The sequence below is a fragment of the Pelmatolapia mariae genome, linkage group LG18 (assembly GCF_036321145.2).
Source record: "Pelmatolapia mariae isolate MD_Pm_ZW linkage group LG18, Pm_UMD_F_2, whole genome shotgun sequence".
NCBI lineage: Eukaryota > Metazoa > Chordata > Actinopteri > Cichliformes > Cichlidae > Pelmatolapia > Pelmatolapia mariae.
The window spans coordinates 19,025,409-19,052,185 of NC_086243.1; the positions used below are offsets into that span (position 1 = coordinate 19,025,409).

The 26,777-nt window shown below is 42.8% G+C and overlaps 2 protein-coding genes and 1 long non-coding RNA gene across 3 annotated transcripts; 2 read left to right on the forward strand and 1 right to left on the reverse strand.

The window, feature by feature from the left end:
* The first annotated feature begins 3,135 nt into the window (after positions 1–3,135).
* Positions 3,136–9,463, forward strand: mcm4 (minichromosome maintenance complex component 4). The gene is made up of 17 exons (XM_063462172.1): positions 3,136–3,168; positions 3,940–4,008; positions 4,104–4,262; positions 4,347–4,510; positions 4,594–4,695; positions 4,789–4,884; positions 5,058–5,153; positions 5,671–5,809; positions 5,911–6,131; positions 6,250–6,370; positions 6,633–6,892; positions 7,131–7,496; positions 7,594–7,721; positions 7,865–8,072; positions 8,172–8,400; positions 8,637–8,770; positions 9,056–9,463. Exons 2-17 carry the CDS (start codon positions 3,945–3,947, stop codon positions 9,149–9,151), a joined length of 2,583 nt encoding a protein of 860 aa, XP_063318242.1. The 5' UTR covers positions 3,136–3,168; positions 3,940–3,944; the 3' UTR covers positions 9,152–9,463.
* Positions 9,464–13,565: 4,102 nt separating this feature from the next.
* Positions 13,566–19,572, forward strand: ube2v2 (ubiquitin-conjugating enzyme E2 variant 2). The gene is made up of 4 exons (XM_063461651.1): positions 13,566–13,649; positions 18,129–18,277; positions 18,367–18,492; positions 18,689–19,572. The coding sequence occupies exons 1-4, from the start codon at positions 13,634–13,636 to the stop codon at positions 18,833–18,835; spliced, it is 438 nt and encodes a 145-aa protein (XP_063317721.1). The 5' UTR covers positions 13,566–13,633; the 3' UTR covers positions 18,836–19,572.
* A 5,201-nt stretch (positions 19,573–24,773) lies between these two features.
* LOC134616950 (uncharacterized) lies at positions 24,774–26,005 on the reverse strand. The gene is made up of 3 exons (XR_010091489.1): positions 25,925–26,005; positions 25,355–25,528; positions 24,774–24,909 (listed from the first exon to the last, which is right to left on the reverse strand). It is a non-coding gene; the product is annotated as an uncharacterized LOC134616950 (long non-coding RNA).
* Positions 26,006–26,777: the final 772 nt, after the last annotated feature.

The window sequence follows — 26,777 nt, forward strand, 5'->3', positions numbered from 1 at the left end:
ATTAAATTAAACAAATGGGAAGAAATTATTAGTTTATTTGACAAGCTACTTGTAACAAAGTGCTTAAAGATACAACTGAAAATTGAATCTTTACTAAGTTGTCTGTTATATGTAGGCATGACACTCGTTCATCTCTTGAATTAGGGTTTTTTTTTTCCACGCATGAATGATTCATAGATCAGTGTGAAGAGGCTTAACAAACAAACAAAAAGCATTCCTCTGAAAATGTTCAGGTACAAAGACTGGACTTAAATGATAAATGGGGTGGTAGTTTTATAGCACCTTCCTACTCAGTTGAGCGATCAAAGCATTTTCAATTGCAACTCGCATTCACCCAACCACACCCACATTCATACAGCCCTTTTATCTATACCTGAGCATTTTCCAACATTCACAAACACACTCACACTGGGTGTGCTTGTGAATGTTGGAAAATGTGAATGTTGTTGGGGGCAGCTTGAGGTTCAGTATCTGCAGGATGGAGGAGGCAGGGATTGATTTACCAGCCTTCCGAGAGGTAAATGACCCATTCTACCACCTGAGCCAGAGCCACCTGTGTTGTTTTAGAAAAAGAATACCACAGAAGGCAAGGAGATGTGTTGGTCTGTCCTATTCTGCTCTGCCTTACTTTTGGGCTTGTTAATGGGTTTCCCACCCAGGAGGAAGGCACCGCAAAGCAGTGGCCAACTCAAACAGCTGGTACAACTACAGGCGCCGACCAGTGCTTACCATCCCTACCAGACTGTCCACAGGAATGGCATCTCCAATGAGCAAACTGTGGTCATGATGTACGATAACTTGACTCAAAATGAGGTGAACCTCAAACCCAGGATTACTGACAATAAGTGAAAAAGTAGCCCAAATACAAAGAAAAACTTTTGCTGACTTTCAGAAAGCCTGGAGAAATGCTGCTCCAGACCACTTTAAAAATGTTTGGATCCTTGGAGGGGAAAAAAGGATTGAGAGATGACTTGAGAGGTTTACATAGTATTGTAGATGGCAAAGTCATTCTTGAAGTTGGACAAACATTTGGTCCTCTTACTTTTCAAATATCTCTGTTCAGGATTCTTTTGAAAGGGGGAAGAGTGGGGTTCAAAGCTCTGAAATTGTGAGTGAAAGTTTGTTTCGTTCAGGTGCTTGTGGAGCAAAATCCTCAACTTTACACTTTAGTGTGCAATCTATTTCTCGTAGAGTTTGAGGTGTTTCTGGGGGTCGTTATTTTGCTGCATGCTGTGCAAACCAGAGGGTGGGGCATGTCTCTGAAGAATGGAGTTCTGCCTCTCCTTGGTCAGGGTGGAGCTGATTCAGTGCAGAGTACACCACCTGTTTCACTGTGGGTGAAGCAGATCAAAGCCACGTGAATGCATCTGAATCTTCATGGAGAGGATACAGGTGAAAGTGCTAACATGATCAAAGCCATAAACTTGCTTAACCAGCACAAAAAGTGCAGATGCTTTGTAGTTGTTGGTTTTATAGGACATAACTTAATGTATTAAACTCATGTAAAACTATTTAAATTATTTTTAGGCTTCTCTTTTTTTTGCTGCTCCCTTTAGGGGTCACCATGGTGAATCATCAGTCTCCATCTCCCCCTGTCCCTAGCATCTTCCTCTGTCACGCCAAACCTCTGCATGTCCTCCTTCTCCACATCCATGATTCTCAACTGTGGTCAGAAGTTTGCATACGCTCATCATGGGCATTGATGTCATGGTGAATTTGGGTTTTTTTAATGATTTCTGAGTTGTTCATTTTCCAGGGTCCAATGTATATATACAGACTCAGATATACTATACAGCCCTACTAATATTTGGTCAAATGTCAAGTTGCATCTCACCCAGATGCTTTTGGTAGCCATCAATGATTCTCTGTTGGTCAGCATTGTCTCTGATGCTGATGTAAAAATCTCTTCACTGTGGGCAGTAATGCTGGCAGGCTTGACGTGTAGTGGTTTCTGGGTTGTTCCTGAAAATCTTAACCAATTTCCTCTAATCTGGGGGTGACAATTAAGGTTTTTCTTCTAGACCTTGGTGAACTGACACATCTGAATAACCCATACTTATTTACAATAGTTTGAACTGATGATCCTGGAATCTGCAGTTGTTTAGAAATGGCTCCAAGAAACCTTCACAACTTGTGCAAATCTGCAAATCTCATTCTTGGACTTTCACTGAGTTCCTTGGACTTTCCTATTGTTCTGAGTATTGGTCAATCCAATGAGTGCTGTTAAATAAATCAATTTAATGCTGGGAGAGATGAACTACTTATAGTCGATCATAATCAACAATGGGAAATTAATACGCCCTTTCCTTGTTGAGTTAAAAGACACTGCAGACCCTTCAGCACCAGTTATAAAAAGATTTAAGTGAGTGCATGTGGAGCCATTAAAGAGTTATGCTGTACAATCATTCAACACAGGGGAAAAAAAATCAGTTAAAGAAATCATTAAAACCCCCAAATCATCATGACAGTCATGGCCACAATGAGTGTACACAAACTGTGCATTACTGTGAACACAGAAATGTGGGCTGCACTGGACCTCATCATACTGAGAGCTGTTTCTTCTCACCCACTGGCATACATGAGTACCTCTACCTGTAGTGAAAACCAGTACAACCACCGCTGTAACATAACCGGGTGAACATACATCCTACATGTAGACTAGGAAAAGAGGGTGAATAGTATTTCCCGGTTAGCTTCTGCTGTTGTATTAATTCAAATGTTACATCTTTACATCCGTAGCCTGTCACGGATTTGCTGTCATTTTGTATTTGGGAGGCGGTTTCACACTTGCGTGTCGTTTGCATCGTTACAATAAAGATTAGGGCAGGGGCAAAAAAAAAGTCCCTTACTGCTGGGCCAAACCAAATCGATTGAGGGTTTGATGGAGCACATGAGCGCACAGGAAACGCAGATCTTATTTGACATATCAAAAATTAAAAATAAAAGTTCATTTATTTATTTACTTATTTAATCTGTTTGTTTATTGAGCTAAACTGAAGCCGAATAAGTAAACGCTGAACAGGAACCCCCTTTTTTCGGTGAAGGGCTCGACCGGAAAGAAAAGAAAGACAATCCCAGCCTCTCATTGGCCCAAAGTTCCCCGCGAAAATAACGTCACCAGCAGTTTCGCGCCACATCTTCTCCGCTCGGACGTATACACAAGAAGAGGTAAGAAGAGACATAGTTTTTAGGTTATTACATCGGTAGTTTTGGTGGTTTCGTGAAACCGTGACACGCTAATCAGGTTGACTTAAACGTGCGCGAAGGTGTTTTGTTGTTTTACGTTGACGTTTAATGTTAATCGAAGTTAAATCATCGCAGACGAGGATCAGCTTATTGTGTACTCTGCAGCCACATGTCAAATGGAGGTCGAGGGTTTAATGCAGTTAGTGCTTTAGTGAAAATAAGACACTTCAAAACATCTAAAAAAGACACACAGTATAGCACATCAGCGCGCCGGAAGTGTTATTTGTATAGTTAAGTGAACTTTTCGTGCTGTTTGACTGATATCTGGAAGCGATTCAAGCACGCATTCATAACATGGATCCAAGTACCAAATATAAGGAAAACAGTTGGTTTGTTTCATGTCCCAACCTTGGATATTAAAGACAAATTGTTACAAGGTTATTTGTGCTACATCAAATATTACCTCATTGCATGTAAATGTAACCGGGCTGTTAACGAGGCAGCGAAAGGCAGGCTGCTCAGTTTATATCCATCTCATGTCATTTTCTCCACAAAGATGAAAAAAGATCTAATAAAACAAAAAGGAAATAGTTAAAGTTTTTCAGCCAGCCACATATGTGAATGTCAGTTTTCTAAATGCTCAGTCAAACTTGAAGCCATCACCATCAGTGATGTCCCACAGCCAGAGCGACATTATGTAACAAGTGTTATTACATTTCCGTTACTGAGTGTCACCTTTTGTTGATTTCCCAGCAGCAATGTCTTCTCCAGCTTCAACCCCTGGTGGCCGTAAGCGTGGAAGGAACACCAATCCACCCACACGTAAGTTCCCCACCTGCTCCATCCTTTTGCATATGGACCTCCTGTGATTGTATGATGACCGTTGCCTACTTTTCTTCGTGTCTGTTCGACTTTAGCTAGCAGTGAGGACCCCACCTCGCCTCCCTCTCAGCGGCGCAGAGGTCAGGACTCCTCCACCGGGGACCTGATGCCGATGCCCACCTCCCCAGCCACGGACATGCTTAGTCCTGCAGCACCCCAGGACACGTCTCTGCTCTCCAGCCCCCGACCTTCAGGTATGACGTGTTTGAGTTGTTGTGGTCTTGTGGACTCAAGTTTGGATTCTTAGATTGTTTTATAAATCTGCCTCCTTTTAACAGTGCCTCCTAACGAGGTGGACATGAGCTCCCCCTTGATGTACGGGACCCCCAGCTCCAGGATTGAGGGAACCCCACGGAGCGGAGTGCGGGGCACACCAGCCAGGCAGCGTCCTGATCTGGGATCGGTCAGGAAGGCTCCCCAAGTCGATCTTCACTCTGAGCCAGTCAGTAATCTTGTGTTTGTCATGTATTGAGCTCACATGAAGCCTGAACCCTCAGAAGTTAACTATTCACTATCTTCTCTCAGCCGAGCACAGATGGCGCCGTGGCCAGCGAGTCGAACGCCGGGCAGAGGCTGGTGATCTGGGGGACTGATGTGAATGTCGGCACCTGCAAGGAAAAGTTTCAGGTGTGAAGCCGAGTCAGCTAAATCCCATAAATAAATGTCTTGTAGGCAGTCCATGAGTTAACATTGGCATGCTTTGCGTTTCGCTGCTTCCAGAGGTTTCTCCAGAGGTTTGTTGACCCGACCTCCACTGAAGATGAGAACGCTGGTCTGGACCTGAACGAGCCGTTATACATGCAGAAGCTGGAGGAGGTGCAATTTTTATTGTTTGTGTTGCTCCAAACGTTTTTAAGTCCGACTCGCACTGCATGATGGTGTTTTTGAATGATGAACAACAGCCAAGAAATGAGAGAATACAGGAGGAGGCGGTTGCGCGGGATTGTATTCAAAGACGTAATATCACTGTTTCTCTTCTCGTCTCACAGATCAGCGTCGTCGGCGATCCTGTGATGAACGTGAACTGCCGCCACGTGCAGTCCTTTGATGCAGAACTTTACAGACAGCTCACCTGCTACCCACAGGTAAAGCTCGCTTCATCTGCCATCATTTGTTTATTTCTTTTCATTGCTATTGTTTTCATTACGTCATTCGGGGTATTCGTGAGTACGGATTAAACAGAGGATGAAGACTTGAGCCCCTGATGAGTGAAATGGCGGCCTTCTGATTTTTATAATGAAGTAATGCCATACAGCGATGTCTTGAATAAATAAAAATAAAATAAGTGGATGCAAATGCAAAGGGAGAAGTGATGTGTAATGTAACGCAAACAAGATTATATAGAAAACAAATGGATAGGTGAATGAATCCAAAGACAAATACAGAAGCAAATTGTAACGAATGTCATTTTGCTTTTTGTTCTATGAAGGATTTATTTAATTTTTTATTGTTATATCTATAATATCTATCTATGATATTATTAGTCACTTTATCCACAGGACCACTGGCATCTGCACTTTGTTAAAGATTAAATCGTTCCCCGTTTCCGTGGAAGAAATTCTGTTGGCTGCGTGTTAATGGAGTTAACTATGTCGTTTTCAGGAAGTCATCCCAACTTTTGACATGGCGGTCAACGAGCTTTTCTTCGAGCGTTTCCCCGACTCTTTCCTTGAGTATCAGATCCAAGTACGCCCCTACAACGCCGTGAAAACCAAAAGCATGAGGAGCCTGAACCCAGAAGGTTTGAACTGAAGTCACACTTGTTACGGGAACCATGTTGTCTTTTGTTTTTTGTGAACAGTGAGGTGTCAGCTTCTGCGTGCTTCTGTGTTTCTTCCACAGACATCGATCAGCTGATCACCATCAGCGGCATGGTGATCCGCACCTCGCAGCTCATCCCTGAGATGCAGGAGGCGTTCTTCCAGTGCCAGGTGTGCGCCTACAGCACCCGCGTGGAGGTGGATCGCGGGCGCATCGCCGAGCCGGCTGTGTGTCGCCACTGCAACACCACCCACAGCCTGGCGTTGATTCACAATCGCTCCGTCTTCTCAGACAAACAGATGGTGAGAGTTTGCTCATAGTCAGCGACACCTTATCTCAGAATACACGGGTGGTAATCGCCGATGTGTTGCTGCGGAGGTCATGGCATCTGTATGTTTACCGTTCTTCCTTTTGCAACAGATAAAAATTCAGGAATCTCCCGAAGACATGCCGGCCGGTCAGACGCCTCACACGACTATCGTTTACGCTCACAACGATCTAGTTGACAAAGTGCAGCCAGGAGACAGGGTCAACATCACTGGTGAGATTTCTTTAATATCTTGATAATAATAATTTCATGATGACCTGTATGAAGAGTAAAAGATGGGGCTGAAAATGGAAGCAAAAGCTGAGCTGCAATATTTCTAATGACCAGCAGGGGGCAACTCGTGGCTGCAGAAAGTCATCAGGTGGATTTAAAGTGTTTGGCATGAAATTAAAGGATTTTTAAAAAAAATTTTGCAAGGAGGTCGTTGAAGGTCACGTTGTGGTCGGATAACTAACAGCCTTCGTCGTCTGTGCAGGTATCTACAGAGCCGTCCCAATGCGCGTTAACCCACGCCAGAGCAACGTGAAGTCGGTTTATAAGACTCACATAGATGCCATCCACTTCCGCAAGACAGACGAAAAGCGCCTGCACGGTTTGGACGAAGAGGCCGAGCAGAAGCTCTTCACCGAAGACCGCGTGCAGACCCTGAAGGAGCTCGCAGCCAAGCCGGACGTCTACGAACGCCTCTCCTCTGCCCTTGCACCGAGCATCTACGAACATGAAGACATCAAAAAGGTAAGACCAAAGGCTACGTGTTAAGGTGGAAACTTGGCTATCACATGGCCAAAAAGGCCCACAGCAGCCACGCCCTCTTTCCTGCATATCGGTCACTCTGCTGCAGCTTTTAAAAAAAGAACATTTTAAGCAGAGGTGAAATGCACAAATGCCCTAATAAATAAAAGTTTTGGTTGAAGATGAATTTAGATTAAAGTTGTGATTTGATTGTGTCTCTTCCTCCGTCTCCTGGTACCAGGGCATCTTGCTCCAGCTGTTTGGGGGCACTCGAAAGGACTTCAGTCAGACCGGCCGCGGGAACTTCCGTGCCGAGGTGAACATCCTGCTTTGCGGAGACCCCGGCACCAGCAAGTCCCAGCTGCTGCAGTACGTCTACAACCTGGTGCCCCGCGGCCAGTACACGTCAGGAAAGGGCTCCAGCGCTGTGGGTCTGACCGCCTATGTGATGAAGGACCCAGAGACCAGGCAGCTGGTGCTGCAGACCGGTGCGCTGGTCCTGAGCGACAATGGCATCTGCTGCATCGACGAGTTCGACAAGATGAGCGACAACACGCGCTCCGTGCTGCACGAGGTCATGGAGCAGCAGACCCTCTCCATTGCAAAGGTATATGTCACCACATTTAATACGTAATCGTTTGGAAGTACACAAACGGAAGGAGCTTTCGGTCTCACTGCGTTTGTGTTTTTCTTCGTGCCCTCAGGCTGGAATCATCTGCCAGCTGAACGCCCGCACCGCCGTGCTGGCTGCTGCCAACCCAGTGGAATCGCAGTGGAACCCCAAAAAGACCACAATCGAGAACATCCAGCTGCCTCACACTCTCCTGTCCAGGTGAACATCACTGCATTGAAACTCCCGATGCACACACCTCTGTTTTGATCACGCTAAAGCAGCAGCGAGCGGCTCAGAAGTAACAGATCCACATGTTACTGTGTTGCAAACTAAACTTAACTTTGTGTTTGTTGCGCCGTCAGATTCGACCTCATCTTCCTGATGCTGGATCCCCAGGATGAGGCTTACGACCGCAGGCTGGCTCACCACCTGGTGTCTCTCTACTACCAGACCGAGGAGCAGATGGAGGAAGAGTTCCTGGACATGGCCGTGTTGAAGGACTACATCGCGTATGCGCGAACGTACATCAACCCAAGACTGAGCGAGGAAGCCAGCCAGGCCCTCATTGAGGTCTGTGGAAACTCTGTGGCTTAATTTAACCCTTTTAGCAAACATTTCAGTCGATTCTTAGAGTTCTATGCAGCTGACCTTGTTTATGTTCATCCGCAGGCCTACGTTGACATGAGAAAGATAGGCAGCGGCCGTGGGATGGTGTCCGCCTACCCCAGACAGCTGGAGTCCCTGATCCGCTTGGCAGAGGCCCACGCCAAGGTACGCTTCTCCGAGAAAGTGGAGACCATTGACGTGGAGGAGGCCAAGCGGCTGCACCGAGAGGCCTTGAAACAGTCGGCCACAGATCCCAGAACAGGATTTGTAGACATCTCTATTCTGACAACAGGTACGGAAGACAATGAAAGTATTTCTAAAGGTGCTGACATGAGAAATTAAAGATGCACTTTATGAGGGTCAGGCTCATTTTACAATGGCCTTGCTTTGAAATACTAGTTCCATTTTCTCCATTGTAAAGGTGCCACTTTATAGGACAACTTTTTAACCCCAGATTAATTATGCAAATAATCTTTAGGTTCAGTCCTGCAGTTGCATTTCAATGCATTGTTCTTTGCTTGATTACAGGCATGAGCGCCACAGCACGCAAGCGCAAGGAGGAGGTAGCCCAGGCCCTGAAGAAGCTGATCCAGGCCAAAGGGAAGACGCCAGCCATGAAATACCAGCAGCTGCTCGATGACCTCAGAGGACAGTCTGAAACTGTGAGCGTTTTTAAATCTTTATTTTTATTAAGCCAGCATGAAGTCAAAGCTCAAATATCAGTTTGATTTCAGCTCTTCAGATGGCGATTGCTATGACCGTAGCGTGGCACTCGTTCCTCATTAGACTGAACAAAAGCCAAGCTCTAACATTTCTGTCTGTATCCTCTGAAATATCACAAAATTCAGCCAGAGTAGCCGTCGACACATTTGCACTCTTTGAGTATTTGCTGCACTTTTGCATCACTTCCTCTCTAATGACTTCCTCCTGTCTTGCCCCGTTTGCAGGCGATTACTAAGGAGCTGTTCGACGAGGCGTTGCGAGCTCTGGCTGACGAGGATTACTTGACAGTCACTGGAAAGACTGTTCGTCTCCTTGCTTGAGGCACACCCTGCAATTATGTACAGTCCTTAATTTTAAATCCTATCCCATGTCGACTTCTTTACTCGTGCTGTAAAAAACGTATTTGTATAACCGAACCAGCATGTGCTGAATATCTGGGTGTATTAGATGTTTATATGACCCCAGATTGGTGACTCATTAAATGCTGGTTTCCTGTTGCAGTTTTTATAGGAATGTGTAAAAACTGCATCCAGTGTTGACTTAAAGAGCTCATATTTGAAAGTAGTTATTTTCTTTGTTAACTTGTTTTGTGCTTTGATTAAAAAGCTCTTTGGATAACTTGTACATTATAATCGCAGACTTTGTCTTTAAGAAACTGTTAAAGCAAGCTTGAACTTATTTTGTGTTTTTTCTTTTGGATTGAGTAGCTCATGTTGACTATTTGTTTATAGAGAATAAATAAAATGATGTTCACTAAAAATGCTCGCAAAGGTTTCTTACTTCTGACCTGCATATTTCACCAGTTTCTCTATGTTAAGTTGTTTGCTAGCTGTATCATATATGCGGAAGAGCCTACTGCTGACTTTACTGGGTAAATCTTGGTAGTAAATGGACTGATATTTGTTCCAGTTTCCAGTATCCTGGCCAAAGATGCTTCTGACGTGCAGGTGAGCCAGTGATTAATCATTGAAACAAGGCGGGGTGGATCCAAGCTTTCGTGTTTACACTGACACTGACCCTATCATCCAAGTCACATGACAGAAACTGACTTATTAGATGTTTTTCCAATTTAATTTCTTTCTTATTGTACCTGATGTGGTCTTCTGCTATAGCCCATGGGTCTGGAGATGCTCTTCTGCATACCTCAGTTGTAAGGAGTGATCATTTAAGTTATTGTTGCCTTCTTATTAGCTCAAAGCTGTCTCCTCTGGCATCAACAAGGTATTTTTACCCAGAGAACTGCATATTTTCTCTTCTGGACCATTCTCTGTACACTCTACAGATGGCTGTGTGGGAAAATCCTAGTAATCAGCAGTTTTTGAAACAGTATTAACAACCAATTTTTTTGGTCTCGTCATGTGTCTACTTGTCTATGAATGTCTCCACTACCAAACCTGTTTTATCATTTAACAATGTAGGGCTCCAGCAGAGGAAATGCAAATGTTGAAAGCATTTCACTGGTGCATGAATAATTGAGTATGGTTTAAAAAGACTTCAAAAATATACTCTCCAAGCATTTCTGAGTTTCCCAGACATTTCTCAGAAGGTCAAGGTCCAAGGTCAGAATTGAGGTCAAAATCACAATTTCATTTTAATTTGACTTTCATACTTTGATCATTCAGAAGAGTCCAATTTAATCAAAACTAGATGGCTAGTTCAGGAAGAGTGGCTATTTTAGGTCATTTTTGGCCAAAGTTCAAAGGTCAAACTGTATGATAGTCATCTCTGCTTTCAATTAAGAACTTTTGGTCTTTGTAGCATTGTGCTATATCATCAAAACTAGAACCAACCAACCATTTTTCTTGACCCAAACTTAGAATAAATGTAGTCAGACTCTATCTGTCCCAGTGTTCAGGGTACTGTTGCTTTTGTGCTCCCTGGCACTTTGGTGCAGTCCTTCATTCACACTGGCTTAGCTCAATATCTGTCATCACAAGCGTGAAGCAATTGGAGCCATGAATAAAAAAAACGTTGGTTTGACCTACTCAGCAGGGGGGTGGGGGGTTTGAAGTGGTAAAACATGAGCGCGAGAGCCTGCTGTCGTATAAAATCATGCTTAAACGGACGTGCCGAGCGACTCTTTTATGTGGCTTTATCTCAGATTACAGCGGAGACCCCGGAGTTTGTGCACCTGCAGCTGGAGCCGGAATGATGGGTTGCTATAGCAACTACAGCTACATGGCAGCAATCAGAGTCAGCGATGAGAGTCGGTGACTTGACCAGCTACATCCACCATTTTGTCTTATCTGTGACCACACTTCATCTGCTTCCCAAATGCTTCTGCTGCACATTATCTCTGCTGTCAATTTACTGGCCTGATAATACATATATAAAGTATGTTTTTTGCTATTGTATTTTTATTGTAGTCCAATTTTATCAGGTCTGACATTAGCCAAATAAATGGATAGGATATTGGAGGGAGGAAAAACGTTTAATCCAGATCTGTAAGCTTAAATTATCCAATAACCTGACCACTGAAAAGATGCAGTAAAGCCAGATGTGTCTCGAATCTCTCAGATCTCTGCTCTTGGTAACTTAACTGTTTCTTTCCTTCTGACAGTGCAACCTGCATAAATTCTGGAACTGGAATGGACACCTGTATCATCCACAAAAGTGTGTTTAAAGTTTCAAAAATAAAATAAATCTTTTGTTTTGTGAAATATCTGACCCTTCTCATCCTGTTTTAAATGTAACAGAACTCTACAAATCAGCAGGCGAGGTTTTGTCTAAGAAGGTCAAAAGCCCGACAATTTGGGAGATGCTCGCTTAGTTTTGAACGGTGACGTGTGCAAAATCCTAACCTGCCAAGCTGTCAGCTGCCACCAGGCTGAAATTTACCTGAAAAAGATGATAGTTTTTGTCAGTCATAATGTCCAAAGTATGGGGGTATGATAGAAAACTAATACAGCCTGCACGTATTTATATTAAATCTGTTAGTGAAGTTGTTAAGGCTCTAATCCTAACCAAAAAGAAGTACCTAACACTAACCTTGGAGGAAAAAAACATAACTAAGCACACATCCACCTGCAGCTGATGCTCCATGTTAGTGATACCAAAAGACAAATACAAGCAGCGTCTGACAAAACTGCATGTTGTGAATCCCTGGTGTGAGAGGCGGTGCATCCTGTGAAGGAGGATCAGGTAGTTCCTCTCAGTGTGTTGCTGCTCCTTTAAAAAGCTGCACTGACTTAGTCTTAACTTTCATTTCAGCAAGGTGGTGCAGTGGTTAGCACTGCTGCCTCACAACAAAGGGGTCCTGGGTTTGAATGCATTGGCTGGCTGGGGCCACTTTGTGTGGAGTTTCCATGATCCCCATTCCTGCATGGCTTCCTCTCACAGTCCAAACACATGGAGTTTGGACTGTGACCAGTTAGGTTACTCGTGACTCTAAATCAACTTTGTAAATGATTGTATGTCTGCGTGTTGTCTCGTGAGTCCTCCCACTGCTTTGGTTTGCAAACTCCAGCTGTCCCCCTCTTTTATATGCTGAATGTAAAAACACTTCCACAAATGATGGTGCAACCCCGTGTTAAAGCTCCTCAACCCAGCTGATAGAGCTGAGAAGAGAGGACCATCCTTTTTAGGAACTAAGACATCCTTTAACATAGCAGACTGATTGCCAAGGCACATGCAGGAGAATTGGGAATTGAACCGCGAGTGGCCTCTCCCAAACTGATGTCTCTAAAATTGAAGAAGTTTCACAAGAATGGATTTGTAATCTTTATTATTTATCCTTGCATTTAAGCAAGACTAAAACCCATCAATTCAGTCATCAAATTGTGTCCAGGGGTTCAGACATGACCCAGGCATGGTCTTAAGGCTTTCCTGGGACTCGTTAATGCCCCTCAGCCCCAGTTTGCCAAGGATGGTACCAAGCAAGTTAAAGGCCTACTGTAAGAGCACAGAATCTGAACCACACGAAGCAAGTTAACAAATAAATGCAGGCATCTTCTGACGATACAATCAAATAACTGACAGAACACAAAGGCTCGTCTCACATTTGCCAAAAAAAAAACAAAACATGGTGACTATTCCCAAGACCTTTGAGGAAATGTTATGTGGACTGATGAGACAAAAGCTGAACTTCTGGGAAACTTTTGTTACATTTTCTTTGTTACAAACTAACAAAGAAAATAAAATCACGCTAACAGTCAAACATGGTGGTGGTAGTGTGATGGTCTGGGGCTACTATGGTACTTCAGAAACAACGCTACTAAAAAAGCCTGGAGGAGACTGTTCAGTCATCTGTTTGTTCCCCGAAGCTCAAGTGTACTTGGATTATACAGCAGGATGATGATCCGAAGTGAAGATCTGAATGAAAGTTTTGGAATGACCAAGTCCAGATTTGGCATGATGTTAAACAGGCTGTTTATACATGAAAACCTTACAGTATGGCTAAATTAAAACAATTCTGCAAAGAATAGTGGGCCAAAATTCCTCCATAGCGATGTCAAAGACTCATTACCAGTAACTACAAATGCTTGGTTGCAGTTCTTACTGCCAAGGGTGCCACAACCAGTTATCAGGATTAAGTCCAGGCAGGTTTGAGTAACTCTGTAACCTTAATGAATGGAATCATCATTTAAAAACTACTTTTTATTTGCTGTGTTTACCTTTGTCTAACACTGAAATTAGTTTGACGATATGAAACATGAAAGAATGGAACGAGAGTGAGAGTGGACAGGTGCGAGCAGCCCGTCAGCAGCGTGTAATGCCACTCTCCGCCGGTGTGATGCTGCTCGCTCGATTTTTAACCGCCGTGATGTCACACATCTGTGTGCTTCTGGACTCGGCTGAAGAAGATGGCGGCCTCCTCAGGTTTGTGTGTCTTCAAACTAACATATACAGCGACGCGATGTGCGGCACAAGTCGAGGCCTCGATGTTATTTCAGTCACGACACTGAGACTTTTTACTTAGGAGAGAGGTTTATGAAATTGCTTTGATTTGTAATTTACTGCAGTCGATGAAGCAGTGAGCCTCACGGGAGCCATCTATGTCACGGAACTGGTGTGTTGGCTAACCTTAGCTATATAGCGAAGGAGTGACTAGCTGGCCCCGTGAGTTAGCTGAAATTGCTTAAGGTGGCCTTCACGGTGGCCCACACGGACACAGTGCATGTGAAACAAACGTTAGCTATAAAAATCCAGTATAAAATTTTAATTTGGTGTGTAGGTTTCTGTTAATATGTGTGTTGCACACAACCATAGATGGCATTAGCTAGTGAAGCTAACTTAGCGACTAGAATATTCCAGCACCGCGCGGCACTCACTCCCATTTTGTCCAGCTAGCTTGATCGGAATATTCTTATCGCATATGAACGTCGTAAACGCGTATTTTATGTGATTAAATAGCCACAAAGCACAATAACCGAACAGTTAAACATGCATTATGAGAAATTTTGTATAGCTTCTCCATGAAACACTGCACACGGCAGTACACATAATGGTATCGGAAATGTTTTAATGTTGGGAGCAGTTCCGCCTCTGCTTTCATTAGCACGCTGCTCGCTATTGTTGTGACACGCTTAACGCCTTTGTTTAACCCGTTTTCCATTAGGTAAAAAAAATGTATTGTATTTACACGAGGTGGGTATTTGCAGTTGTAGGGCGGGGAAGATAGACGAGCACCAGATCGATTAACTACAACCGCTGTAGTGGGCACGCTTTGTTTCAGCAAGTAGTCGGGGCCCGTGCTTGCCTTCAGCACTCCAACAGGAAGCGTGGTTTTTCAAACTTGCAAAATAAACGCCCTGAACGACAAAACAAATTAATAATAGCAAGTCGCAGCAAACGGCTTTTATTTTTGTGCAGATCTTAAGCAACCATAACGGAGACGAAACGGCAAAAGGGAGCGAAGTAGAGAAAGTAGGAAGTAAGTTCGTAATCGAAACTGAGAAGTTGGCGCGACCTGCCGATTCATTTTTAACCTAGTTTAAGATTTAAGTTACCCCATTAACGACACACATGTGGGGACGTGGGGAGCTGTTTAGATTTCTTCCAGCCGAGTTCTTAATTTGAGTTGCAGCAATACCTTTAACCGTCACTGCAACTGATAATACTTGTCAGACAGGTGAGGGCAACCACAAACAAGAGAAGAGCGGCAACAAAACTAGCATTCAGTTTGGACAGTGATGGATGTGGCGAACACACTCATTACTAAGCCGATCCTTTATTCTGTGGCCTTTGCACCAACCTGACATGATAGACCAACAGTCACCAACTCGGCTCTGTGTGCTGTTGTGGAGACCAGCTGATGAATCAGTCTGCTGATATTAACCAGTGGCATTTGTGTCCGTATCTATGTGTTAATGAATAATCTTTAATTAGCAATACAGACAAAAATGCTGGTAACTGGTCTAGAGCCTCTTCTTTTGCTCCTCTTGACTGTTTTTAGCACAGCTGACATTTCAAGATCGCTCCTGTGCTCTATTACTTAATCTTTCTTTCACTTAAACTTTACCCTGGTGTGTGTATATGTAGATAATATTGACTGATAAATCAGTATTTTACATTTTTAATTGCTGAATTTTTGCAAACAAACAAACAAAAAAAGTATGTTTTGTGACCAAAACCTTGCACTTAGTGGCTCATCTTCCATTTGAAAAACAGACCATTACCAGAAAACGCAAACAACAAATTTCCCATTGGGAATTTATTTTCTTTCCCAGAGCTAAAACTTTGTAATTAGCCAAGTATTTACAGAAAGGTATAAATAATTTTTATTTAATAAAACAAATTGCACAAAAAAAGCCGTTCACAGTGAATATAAATGTAATGTAAAGACTTGCTTTTTTTCCTCGTCTTACATTAGAATTTCTGAGCATCTTTTGACGATCTTCAACTCCGTTATTAGTCAATTAACTTGTCATTTATTTTCTCAATCAGTTATAATGTTACTATTACAGACAGTCCTGTTGACATCGGAGTCTCTGCAATGACTGAAGTCTTTCAACAGTTTCTAGGGAGCAGAGACATTTCAAGAGTCAGCCATTGCCGTTGCAGTCTCGGCTGAAGGGCTGATAATTTTTTTTTTCTTTAAAACTTATCTCTGAAGTCTGACCATGATGACTTATCTGAGATCACAGGAGGTGAAATGAAAGATTACATTTCTTCGCCTTCCGCTTCAGGCATGTGGTCTTTCTTTCTTTCTTTTTTTTCTTTTTTTTAGAAAATAGCTCCCTTCACTTCCCTTTCTGTTGGTTTGTCTTTAGGATCATAATTATGAATACCAGTAGTTTCACGTAAGCGCAGCCACCGCTCCTGTAAGAAGTTCATCATTTACAGTCCGCTGAGTGCCTGTCAGCTATGTGTTTAATGCCAACTTATCAGCCCCCCTCCCCCCTACGAATACCCTCCTCCCCGAGCAGCCAAACATTGGATTGAAGAGTTTTGAGCGATGTTCTCATCGGCCCGGATATTAAGATGCTGGTCATAAGATGGATTTTACTCTGAATCAGTCGTTAAAAATCAGCAGTATAGGCCCATGTGCTTCAGCTCTCGTGACCATTTCCAAACAGCTGTCAAAGCGCAGATATATTTCAAGCTTCAGTGTTAACGCGGCATCGCATGTCTTCAGCGAGTGACTTCTGATCAAGGTATCAAATTCGAGGCACAGAAGGTGAACGTAACATACTGTGAGCCGCGGTCTGCCGAGCTATTTCGTGTATCAGCTTGTCCTGTTTTACGCACATTTAACTGCTTCACTCTTGTACATGGATTGCATGTTTTGATCCGAAGTGTGAAGTCAAATTTTCATGAAACACTAGCAGTGGGGAAAAAAGCAGACCGCAGATTATCAGAGTGGCTGCTGAATATTTTCCTGCCGGTCAGCTAATTGTTTCAGCTTCGTGCGCTGTACCAATTAATTTGCCATATATTCAGTTAGGCAATTAATCTTTTGACCTGTAGATTGTCATACAGTGAAAATCGTTTTCAGATCGACATTTTAAAACTGTTTTGTCAACAAAAGTGATTTGCATACAAGCAGCAAAAGGCAAATTCAGACTGGTAGGATTTTCAGTAGGTGACAAATGTTATATAACAAAATGCAGCTTTCCCATAAAACCAGGTGATCATTACAGCTCTAAACCAGCTGTTATGAACATATCTGTTTATACTTTATGAATATTTTAGTTTTTTCTTTAGTTACAAATCTCGTGAAAGTTAAACTTATAGAAAACAATGACTTTATTGAGCCTCACTACTCTGTTTGCTCTCCTGTTAGTGATTCCTAGTCCTAAGTTCACTGCCTCCTGAGGATATAAGTGTGATAAACGATCCAGTTATGCGTGTAGCAAGCCTTAATATTAGTCAGATAATACGTTACTGCAAAAGGCACCAGTGCTGTGGAGAGTTTTAGTTTAATGACTCTGAAGTAGTGGATGAGGCCTGGCGACGCTGATTGGCTCTGGACATCTGTCATTTAGAGCAGCCACGCCGCTATCGCTCAGGTTATTGTTCAGGATACCTCAGAACTCTGATGTTCGACTTGGGAATAACGTCACTCCTGAGTTAATGCGTTCCTGAAAAAGCGAGGAAAAACGGGGACATCCAACTCCAAATTTCGAGTCGCATATCTCAAAATTCTTGTCTTTTTGACTCAAAATCTGAGTACATTTTTTAGGCAATGACCTTAAATTTTGTCTTATGCGCGACTATTTATTTATTTATTTTTAAATAGTGGAAATGAGTTTCTGTACCTGAAGTATCCAGCTGGATGAGTTATAAAAATTTGTCCCTTGACGTCTCACTGTAGTGGTTTTGTAGCTGTCGCTAGGGCATGTTCTAGGCAGTAGTTGCCTGGGTAACCCTCCACGTTATTTGACACACTGTCATACATCAGTGAGTAGTGTCATTCGTCCTCGCTGGTAGACAGTGTTTATTAAAAAAAAAAAGTTGCTGATGTAACTCGGGAATGTACATTTCACTTTGCCAGCAGTTATTTTGCCTGTCATTGGCTGAAGTTGCTGAGTGTCATTGACTTCATGTGGCCTCTGGTTGCCACATAGTTGCTTCTTTTGATGCAACTTTATTGCATTGGCTGATGTGTTTTTGCTGTTCACAGATGGCACGATGAAGAGCTGAAAGATTCAATGGGGATTTTGTGTTAGTCTAAGTAAAATAGCCCAAGAAAACGAATGCCATCGACCAATAGACAAATTATTTTAAGTCCTGTTATCAGCCGAGAGTTTCATAATCTCTTCAACCCATTAAAGATTGGCTAGTTTTTGTCTTTTTTGGCCATGCAAACACCTTTAAATCGATCCTCGTATTCTCTTCGTTCCTCTGTTATTTTAGGAGTTAAAGTCCCACGCAATTTTCGCTTGTTGGAAGAGCTTGAAGAGGGCCAGAAGGGCGAAGGCGACGGCACAGTCAGCTGGGGCCTGGAGGATGACGAAGACATGACTCTCACACGATGGACAGGCATGATCATCGGACCAGCGAGAGTAAGCACGGGAAACTCGTGAATGAACACACTGCCCGCTATTCATATTAGACACCGTAACCAAAGCCATTCTGTTCTTTTCTTCCTCAGACCAATTACGAGAACAGGATATACAGTCTGAAAGTGGAATGTGGACCTAGATACCCAGAGACAGCGCCGACCGTTAGATTTGTAACAAAAATTAGCATGAATGGGATAAATAATTCCAACGGGACGGTGAGTGTCATCACAGATCTGTCAAGGTTATGTATGGCTTTCACTATCTTCTCTATCATTTCGGGAGTTGTGAAATTGTTTCGCAGCTTTGTGATACTCGGATGCGAGCCGTGCAATAACTCACTGTCAGCAGTCTTGTCACAATGACTGATTCTGTTTTGCTTTTTTGTTTTTTTTCTCCCCTTTTGTCTCGCAGGTGGATTCACGTAGCATACCAATATTAGCAAAATGGCAGAATTCTTATACCATTAAAATTGTTCTTCAAGAGTTAAGGCGTCTAATGATGTCCAAAGAAAATATGAAGCTTCCACAACCACCAGAAGGACAGACCTACAGCACTTAATCGTAATGGATTGTTTCGACCCTCTGTCTTAAACCTTACTCTCTTAGAAATATTGTGTAAAATCATCAAGAGGCTCACTTCGCACATCAACAGTATCGTCTGCAAGAGCAAGATTGGACTTTCTTATTACATAGCTCATTCAAAAAAATGAAAAAAAAGTCCCTGCAGTTAAGCACTGAATAGATAGTAAAAAGACTACAAGACCACACTTATCTGCCTATAATAAAGTTTCTTTGACAATGACTTTTCTGTTTTGACCGGTTCCAGCTTGAGTAGGCTTGAAGAGGGAAGCATGATGCCACATTGAGGCTGTACCAGAGTCCCAGTACTTTTGTTTAAATGGCTTGAAGTAAAAGGCAAGATTGGGGGGAAGGGGGTGTATGAAGGCATGTTCTGTAACTAATACCTAGTCAAAGAGAAGCCACATTTTTGAGTTGTTAGTAAAATTTAGCAGGTTCTTTGAAATATCATGCAGATTGCTGAATATTGAATACTGTGGCTGTAGTCTAAAAGTAGTGTCACAAGGTAAGAAAGATTTTTTTTTTTATAAATATATATAAATATATATATATCTGTATTTGACACGATACCAATATGTTTCTGTTCTGCGGCTCTTTGACATGTAACAGACGTTGAAGCCTGTTCGGTTCTGAAACCCTTGCATTTAACTTCTAGTGGAAATGGCAGGTGTATGAATTTGTGATTTTTCTCAAATTAAATCACTGTCTGCGAAAAAAGACTCGTCGTGTATTTGACTCCCACACCTAGTGTTTTTTATTTTTTTCCACCAGAGGGCCCTGCCAGACAAATAGACTTCCTCTAAACAGCCGGATACACAGTTCGTGGACTATGCCGTGGGAAAGCCGGTTCAAACTACGCTGCAGTCACTTGTGCCAGTTAGAATAATAAAAAGCTTTTTATCTGTTCTGAGAAGGAGAAGCAAGGTTTCCTCTGTGCAGCTGTGGGATTAGTCGTAAAGTTTAACAAACCAAATGAGCATATCAGTGTTTAAAGAAGATGCTGTGATCATCTAGGCTCACAGGCCTCTTTATTAGGTATACCCATTCAGCTGCTTGTTAATTCAAATATTTAATCAGCAGCTTGGTGCTGTTAGTACATGTAGATGAGGTCAAGAGGACCTGAAGTTTCAAACAGCATCACAATCGGGAGGAAAAGTAATTGATTGGTGATTGGTAGTTCAGAAACTGCTGAGCTACTGGGTGTTTCCTGCAAAATCATCTGTAGGGTTTACAGAGAATGGTCTGAAGAAGAAAATTTCCAGTGAGCTGCTGTTCTCTGGGTGAAAACGACTCGTTGATGTCAGACGAGAAGGGCCAGGCTGTTTTGAGCTGATGGGAAGGCAGCAGTTACTCAAATAAGCACTCAGTAGAACCGAGGTATGCAGAAGAGGGTCTTTGAAGGCACAACATGTCAAACCTTGTAGCAGATGGACTCGTGAAGCAGAGGATCACGGTGGGTGTCACTCCTGTCATCTAAGAGCAGGAAGCCAAGGCCACAGTTGACAGACTCACCAAAACTGGACAACTGGAAATGCCTGGTCTAATGAGTTTCAACTGCTGCTTCAATAATCAGGTGATGGTGTCAGAAACAACATGAAAGCATGGATCCATCCTGCCCTGTAGCAATGATTCAGGCTGATAGTGGTATAATGGTGTGGGGGATATTATCTTGGTGCACTTTTGGCTCCACAGTACCAATTGTGCATCTTTTAAACGCCACAGCCCACCTCATTATTGCTGCTGACCGTGCCCATCTGTGTGACCACAGTGTACACATCTTCTGATGGCTGCTTCCAGCAGGACCATGTCACAAAGCTCAGATCATCTCACTGGTTTCTTGAACATGACGACGAATGACCTTCACTGTCACCAGATCTCAACCCAATAGAGCATCTTTGGGATGTAAATCTGCTGCAACTGTACAACGTACCATGCCAATATGAACCAAAATCTCTGAGGAAAGTTTCAGCACCTTGTTGAATCTATGCCACAAAGAATTAAGGCACCTGTGAAGGTGAAAGTTGGCCTGACCTGGTACTAACAAGGTAGGACTAATGAAGTGGCCAGTGAGTGTATATGTAGCAGATTAAGTTTATCTGTCAAACTGTGCAGTGAGGTGTCTGAATCTTAATTTTGAAACTTTAATTACCAGGAAGATCGAATAAGACTGCAGCCTTTATTCCTCTGAGGGTGTTGGGTTGTGAAAGAAGGGTTAACACTGCAGTTTGCATTATTTCTGCTGAATTAAATTCCCACAATCAACAAGAAGCAGGCTGAACGTGTTTTGAAAGGATTAATATTGACCCGTTCACACAAAGTTACATCCCAGTGAAAATGACATTTAATGTCTTCATAACTCTTCCTTTATGTGGAGGTGAGACACTGGGCTGCAACGATGAATGCTGAATTTTAAAAAGTGCAAGGCCACTTTTCTAAATTACCATAGCTCTTTATTAATCAGGCCCCAAGTGAGTGTGTGACCTCTAAAAATGACGAGCAGCGGTGGCGTCCTAGATCAACCTGTGTGACCTCCCAGCTGTATATCTCCTTCGCCGTGGCCTGACTCTGGGCAGCTCGTCTCGTCTCGGGGCTGAGATGAATGCACATCTGTCTGCCATGTCTGCAGCTTGTTAAACAGCAGGTAAAACCCTGCCTTTTGACTTAAGTCACATGTTAAATAAATACACTACTTAAAAAAACAGGTGACCTGAATGTGAATAGAACTACAAAGGGATCTTTTAATTACCTGGCAGGAAATAACACATTTGCATAATTCAGAAAGCGTCATTTATAGAAAAACAAGACATGGTTGAGTAACTTGTTTCCTGATTTGTTTGTAAAGAATAAGCTTTTATGTGTGTCTGTGTGTGTCTGTGTGCTTGGCTACACTGTGTCCTCTCAAATCAGAGCTCTGTCCCCTAGAGGGCGCTCCAAACTCACGTATGTCTCTAGCAGTGCCCTGAGAAGGGACTTGTGTTTAGAGGACATGGCTTGTCTGAAAAGGCAGCTCTACTGCGATGCTTCCAGGCTCCATTTGTGCATGCTGTCATTACTTTTTAGAAACATGATGTGTTTTACTTTGCTCAGGGAGCTGAAGCCCTGCTGCTGTGCAGAGGCTCCTAGCTGGTGTCCCCCCTACGTCTTTATAAAAGGAGCTGAGGTTGTGCACATTTAACTAGCATTTGTACTATAAAGCCAGTGGATATCTGAAAGCTGGCAAATGTTTCTGTTTCGACTTGGTGTGCGTGCATGTGGGTGTGAGATGAGTCAGTGTTTGCTGCGGAGGATGACCTCGCTCATCCTCAGTCTGTGCAAGACGGGATTTGACTTTCTAGATGTGACAGTTAGTGTATGGGCCTAGCCTCCATCAGCTATACTCTCCCTGCTTGTTGTTTTGTTTGTTTTCCTCCCTCTCGTCCCCTCGGAAGTCATGAATATGAAATCAGAAGTGGCTTGTGTTGCAGCCAGTTCACTCAGCGGCTCAGCCATCCCATATATATAAAAGGCAGAGCCCCAGGTTACACAGGCTTAGTCCTTTATGCACCACATGAATTTCCAGAGTAGACTTCTCTGAACCACTTTTTTTTGGGAATCTCATTTGAATGGAAGTAGGAAATCCTTGCTTGACTATTTAACCTCCAGTCCCATCAGACTAATCTGAATTTCAGACTCAGGCACCTGCACAAAAGCACCATCTGAAGCAGCACTGGAAGCCAACTGAGCTTATTACACTTGTACCAACCGTGCTATTTTAGTTTCTTTATAAGGTGCCATCCCGGCAAAAATAAAGAGTTATATTGCTCTGGGTTGGAGGGGACTCGAGGCACAAAGCCGGAGAGAGCTGTTCAGTGATCTAAGATGGGAAGGAATGCGGTGAGGAGGACATACGTCTCGTCTGCCGGCAGACTGCTGGAACCAGGCCTCTGCTCCCAGAGCTCTCACCTTTTGCCCCGAGGGGCCAAAAGGGCGCGTCTTGTGTCTGTTGATACTGTAAAAAGCTTTGTCTTCTTTATGGCCACTAAAAAGAGACTGTCCGTCTTCCTGGGAAACTCTACTTGTTCCCCATGCACTTACATTTTGAGTCTTAAAGCGAAGAGCGCCTTTCTAATCTGCAGTTTCAGATCTGAAATAAGTCAAATATAAATAAACCTTTTATTTATTTTTTAATCTACATTTTTTAAACAGAATAAAATCTCAGCAGTTCTTGATCTAAAGATAAAAATGCATTTTTCAGGGTAACCTCATACTCCCAACAGTCCCCTGTAATTAAGTCATAAATATCTATAGTATCTGCAGCTAACATATATTGGCTTTTTGCACATGTACCCATGTGTAGAAATTATTCATGTGTTTCACTAATGCAGAATGTCAGATTTCTCTAAAATATTGATATTAGCGTCAGACACATTTTAGATTTTGTACTGAGGTTCTTTGAACACGTGTTGTACCATCCATCCATCCATCGTCTTCCGCTTATCCAAAGTCGGGTCTTTGTGGCAGCAGCCTAAGCAGGGTATTCCAGACATCTTACTTCCCAGCCACACGTTCCAGTTCCTCCCTGGAACATTCCAAGGTGATCCCAGGCCAGACGAGATATATCATTTGGCCCAGAAAACCTCCTACCCAGATGCCCGACCCACCTTAACTGGCTCCTTTGAACGTGCAGAATATCATAGATCCTGCATGATGAGAACCAGAGGATCACCTGTGAATATGAAAAACAACACTTTGTAAAATTGTAGAAAACTGCATCCTCTGAGACCTTGACCCATTTAGCAACATGTTGACTACCTTATTCCTAAGCTAACCTGCTTCAGTTAAGTTTTATTGTAATTTGTAGCACCCTGAATCTAAATCCTGTATGTGATTCTGATTTTTCTCTATTTTGGTCGCCACCTGGTGCTGAGGGAATCCTATATAGACTCTACAATTTCCAGTCTCATGTTAGCTTAAGTTATCTGGACAAAAGGGTGGAGTGCTAAGATATCAGCTAATGCTTACTGACTCCACAAACAGTAACAGACTAAGAAAAGACTAAAATCTTACTCACAAAAACTGAAGCACTGATTCCTTGGATGGACTGCACAAAACATAAAGTCCACTGAAAAAAGGCACCAACAGCACAGTTCAGTGAAGCAAACGTGAGGTCACCCCAGCCACCAGTTGCCTGTTCACAGGCACCCGTATCATTTAAAGCTCTTGCTCCTGTATCTAGATGAATGAGCTATAAAAGCTCTACCTCACCTAGAGTTGTTTTGATAGTGTAAACTATCCACAGAGTCCATGCTTTTTATCCTGCGTTCCATTTGAAGTGGGATGATGGAAATTTTTATCTGGAAAGGGCCCACAAGGCAGATTTCTCACTCAAGAAGTTGAAGAAGCCACGCCAACCCCAACTTTGCAATCCAAGATGGCAGCAGTGAGCATGAGCTGTAGTAAAACTGCAAAACTTGTAATCTGTACTACCACTGTATTGTGTTTGTGACTCAGTAAACAAGTCACACACAGAAAACGGGCCAGGCTCTATCTGTGAACGTGCTGCTGCAGCACTTTTAGGTGTAAAAACACTGGCATTGCTTTGTGCTTGTTGTATTGCTGCTGATAGCTGAGTGACTCTGCCTTGCTTGGAGGAGAACAAAGTGCATTTTTCCAACTACTACTGTAGTTTATCTGTGCATTATATAAAAAGAAATAAACTCATTGTAAAAGTAAAATAAAATAGGATGAAGGTTAGAAGACAAAAGAGACGCACTAAGACACCACCCTTCTAAATATCAACACAGGCAACAGTAAGAATTTATTCAGTTCAATTCAATTTTGTTTATATAACACCACATGACAACAATCAGCTCAAGAGACTTTATATTGTAAGGTAAAGACCCTACAATAATAGAAAGCAATGAGATGACCCCCTGTGAGAAAGCGCTTGGCGATATTGGGAAGGAAAAACTCCCTTTTAACTTGAAGAAGCTTCTGGCAGAATCAGGATCAGGCAGGACGCTGTCTGTAGCGACCGGTTGGGAGTGAGATGAGGGAGACAGGACGGAAGACACACTGTGGAAGAGAGCTTTTAAATTAAAAGAACCAACAAAATTACATTTAGATAAGAGATATGTTGACAAACAAATAAAATATGATTTAAAAAGTGTTTAATTGTAAACATTTTTGGATGTTTCTTAAACAGCGATAATGTAGCTACTGATTTAATGATGTAGGTAAACTGTTCCAGAGAGATGACCCTCTCTATATATGCATGGTGACTAAGGGAAGTCTTTAGAATATCTTCTGTAATACGAATCTCTGTGGAAAGCTTAAAGTAATTCTAGAAAATACAGGGCAGGTGTAAAAATTACAGGTGTATCTATACACAACACACACAATAGACATGAAATAGTGATAAAAGCTACTGGAACAAGGTCAACTGGAGAGATGTGACACCCAGCTGTGACTTCTGTATAGTTGGATGTTTAAACATGGCACTTTGTGGAGATTGACTCACTTTTGAAGTCAGCCTCAAGTGGCCACTAGAGGAAATGCAGGTTTTTGCACTTTAAGCTCCTCAGGTTGCTTCTTGGAAATATGACACTGCGAAGCTGCCAGACCTTCCACTGGGATCAGCAGTACTGATCGGGTCCCATATCGACTTTTATCCAAGCTTATTGCCCTGCTGTGGCTAAAACAAACACATGTGCCATGAAAACAAAACAGCCAGCTTAATCAGGCTTTTTTTTTCTTCTCTTGCACCTTTTAATCACAAACAGGTGGAAAGTCGCAGCAACCCTGAACGAGAAAATTCAACTTCCTTTATCAATTAAGTTATATTTTCTTAGGCGGTTGTTCACCTCCTCCTGGGCCACAGTTACCTCACCCCATCTAACAAACAGAGGATTTAATGTGGAACAGAGTTTTGCATCCAAACATTAAACAGATTCAAATAATACATTTAAATGGTGGCAGAGAATGGGGTAAAAAACACAGTGACATTGCTTGCATATGCTAATCAAACACACACAGACAGTATTTGGGGGCTTGGAAACGTGTGTGTTAAGTGTTTAAGTGCTGTACTTACAGTGAGATAAATGAACGCTCCCACTCTTGCTGTGAGAAAGGAGACAGATTGGAACCACATGTCTTGTTGCACTGCTCCCTGGGCTATTGACATGCACTTCACACAGCCGTCCACATTCGGATGCAACGCCGCCGCCGAGAGCTCGAGGTCATTTCTATGCTCGCTGATGTCGAGAGAGACTCGCAGAGTGACAACCTGCAGTTTATAGGGAAGCTTTGATTTGAATCTGCCGTCAGCGTATGATGTATGGACGTACGCTATCGGGAACATGAATTTAAAAGTCAAGCCAAGAGTGTTGCTCGTAAGTGAACAACCTCATCGCGGGTCAAAGTGACACAGAACAGGGCTTCTTACAAAATGTTGCAAAAAGCAGGAAGGAGGGAGGGTTGGGGGGAGAGAAAATGACCAAATCGTCTGTCTGTGTACTCACTGCATTCCAGGTTATTTATACAGAGTGAAAAAAAGAAAAAAACTGTGTAGACTTCATGTCTCTGCTTGGTGAGAACTATTAAATTACTGGTGGATGTTTTTAATTACTTCACATAAATGTTGGAACACAACACTTCTCCAGTGTTTTGAGGAGGAGGAGGAGGGGGGGGGTCCATAATGTCTCACATGTTTAGGGAAGCACTGGTTTGCACTTAATCATGGTGGTCCCTGTGTGATTCTGACGCTGGAAATGTGGCTTTGTGAGAGAAAAGTGAGCATTCCTTCTGCTGGCGCAAGGGAGAGGAAATGGGTAATAAAACCAGGGGGAAAAAAAAAGGCCTCGGCGGCGTGCTGGAGCCAGTGATTCTGGGATCCACTTAATTGCTCTTAAATGAAAAAGATTTTTGGCTTCCCGTTCGCTGTG

Bases quoted from the DNA above. Each gene is read 5' to 3' on its own strand.
- ube2v2 (XM_063461651.1), top strand. The intron at 18,278-18,366 runs GTAAGCACGGGA...TTTCTTCCTCAG, and splicing joins TGATCATCGGACCAGCGAGA to ACCAATTACGAGAACAGGAT. The intron at 18,493-18,688 runs GTGAGTGTCATC...TTTGTCTCGCAG, and splicing joins TAAATAATTCCAACGGGACG to GTGGATTCACGTAGCATACC.
- mcm4 (XM_063462172.1), top strand. From the start codon at position 3,945: ATGTCTTCTCCAGCTTCAACCCCTGGTGGCCGTAAGCGTGGAAGGAAC. The intron at 6,371-6,632 runs GTGAGATTTCTT...TCGTCTGTGCAG, and splicing joins AGACAGGGTCAACATCACTG to GTATCTACAGAGCCGTCCCA. The intron at 8,073-8,171 runs GTCTGTGGAAAC...GTTCATCCGCAG, and splicing joins CCAGCCAGGCCCTCATTGAG to GCCTACGTTGACATGAGAAA.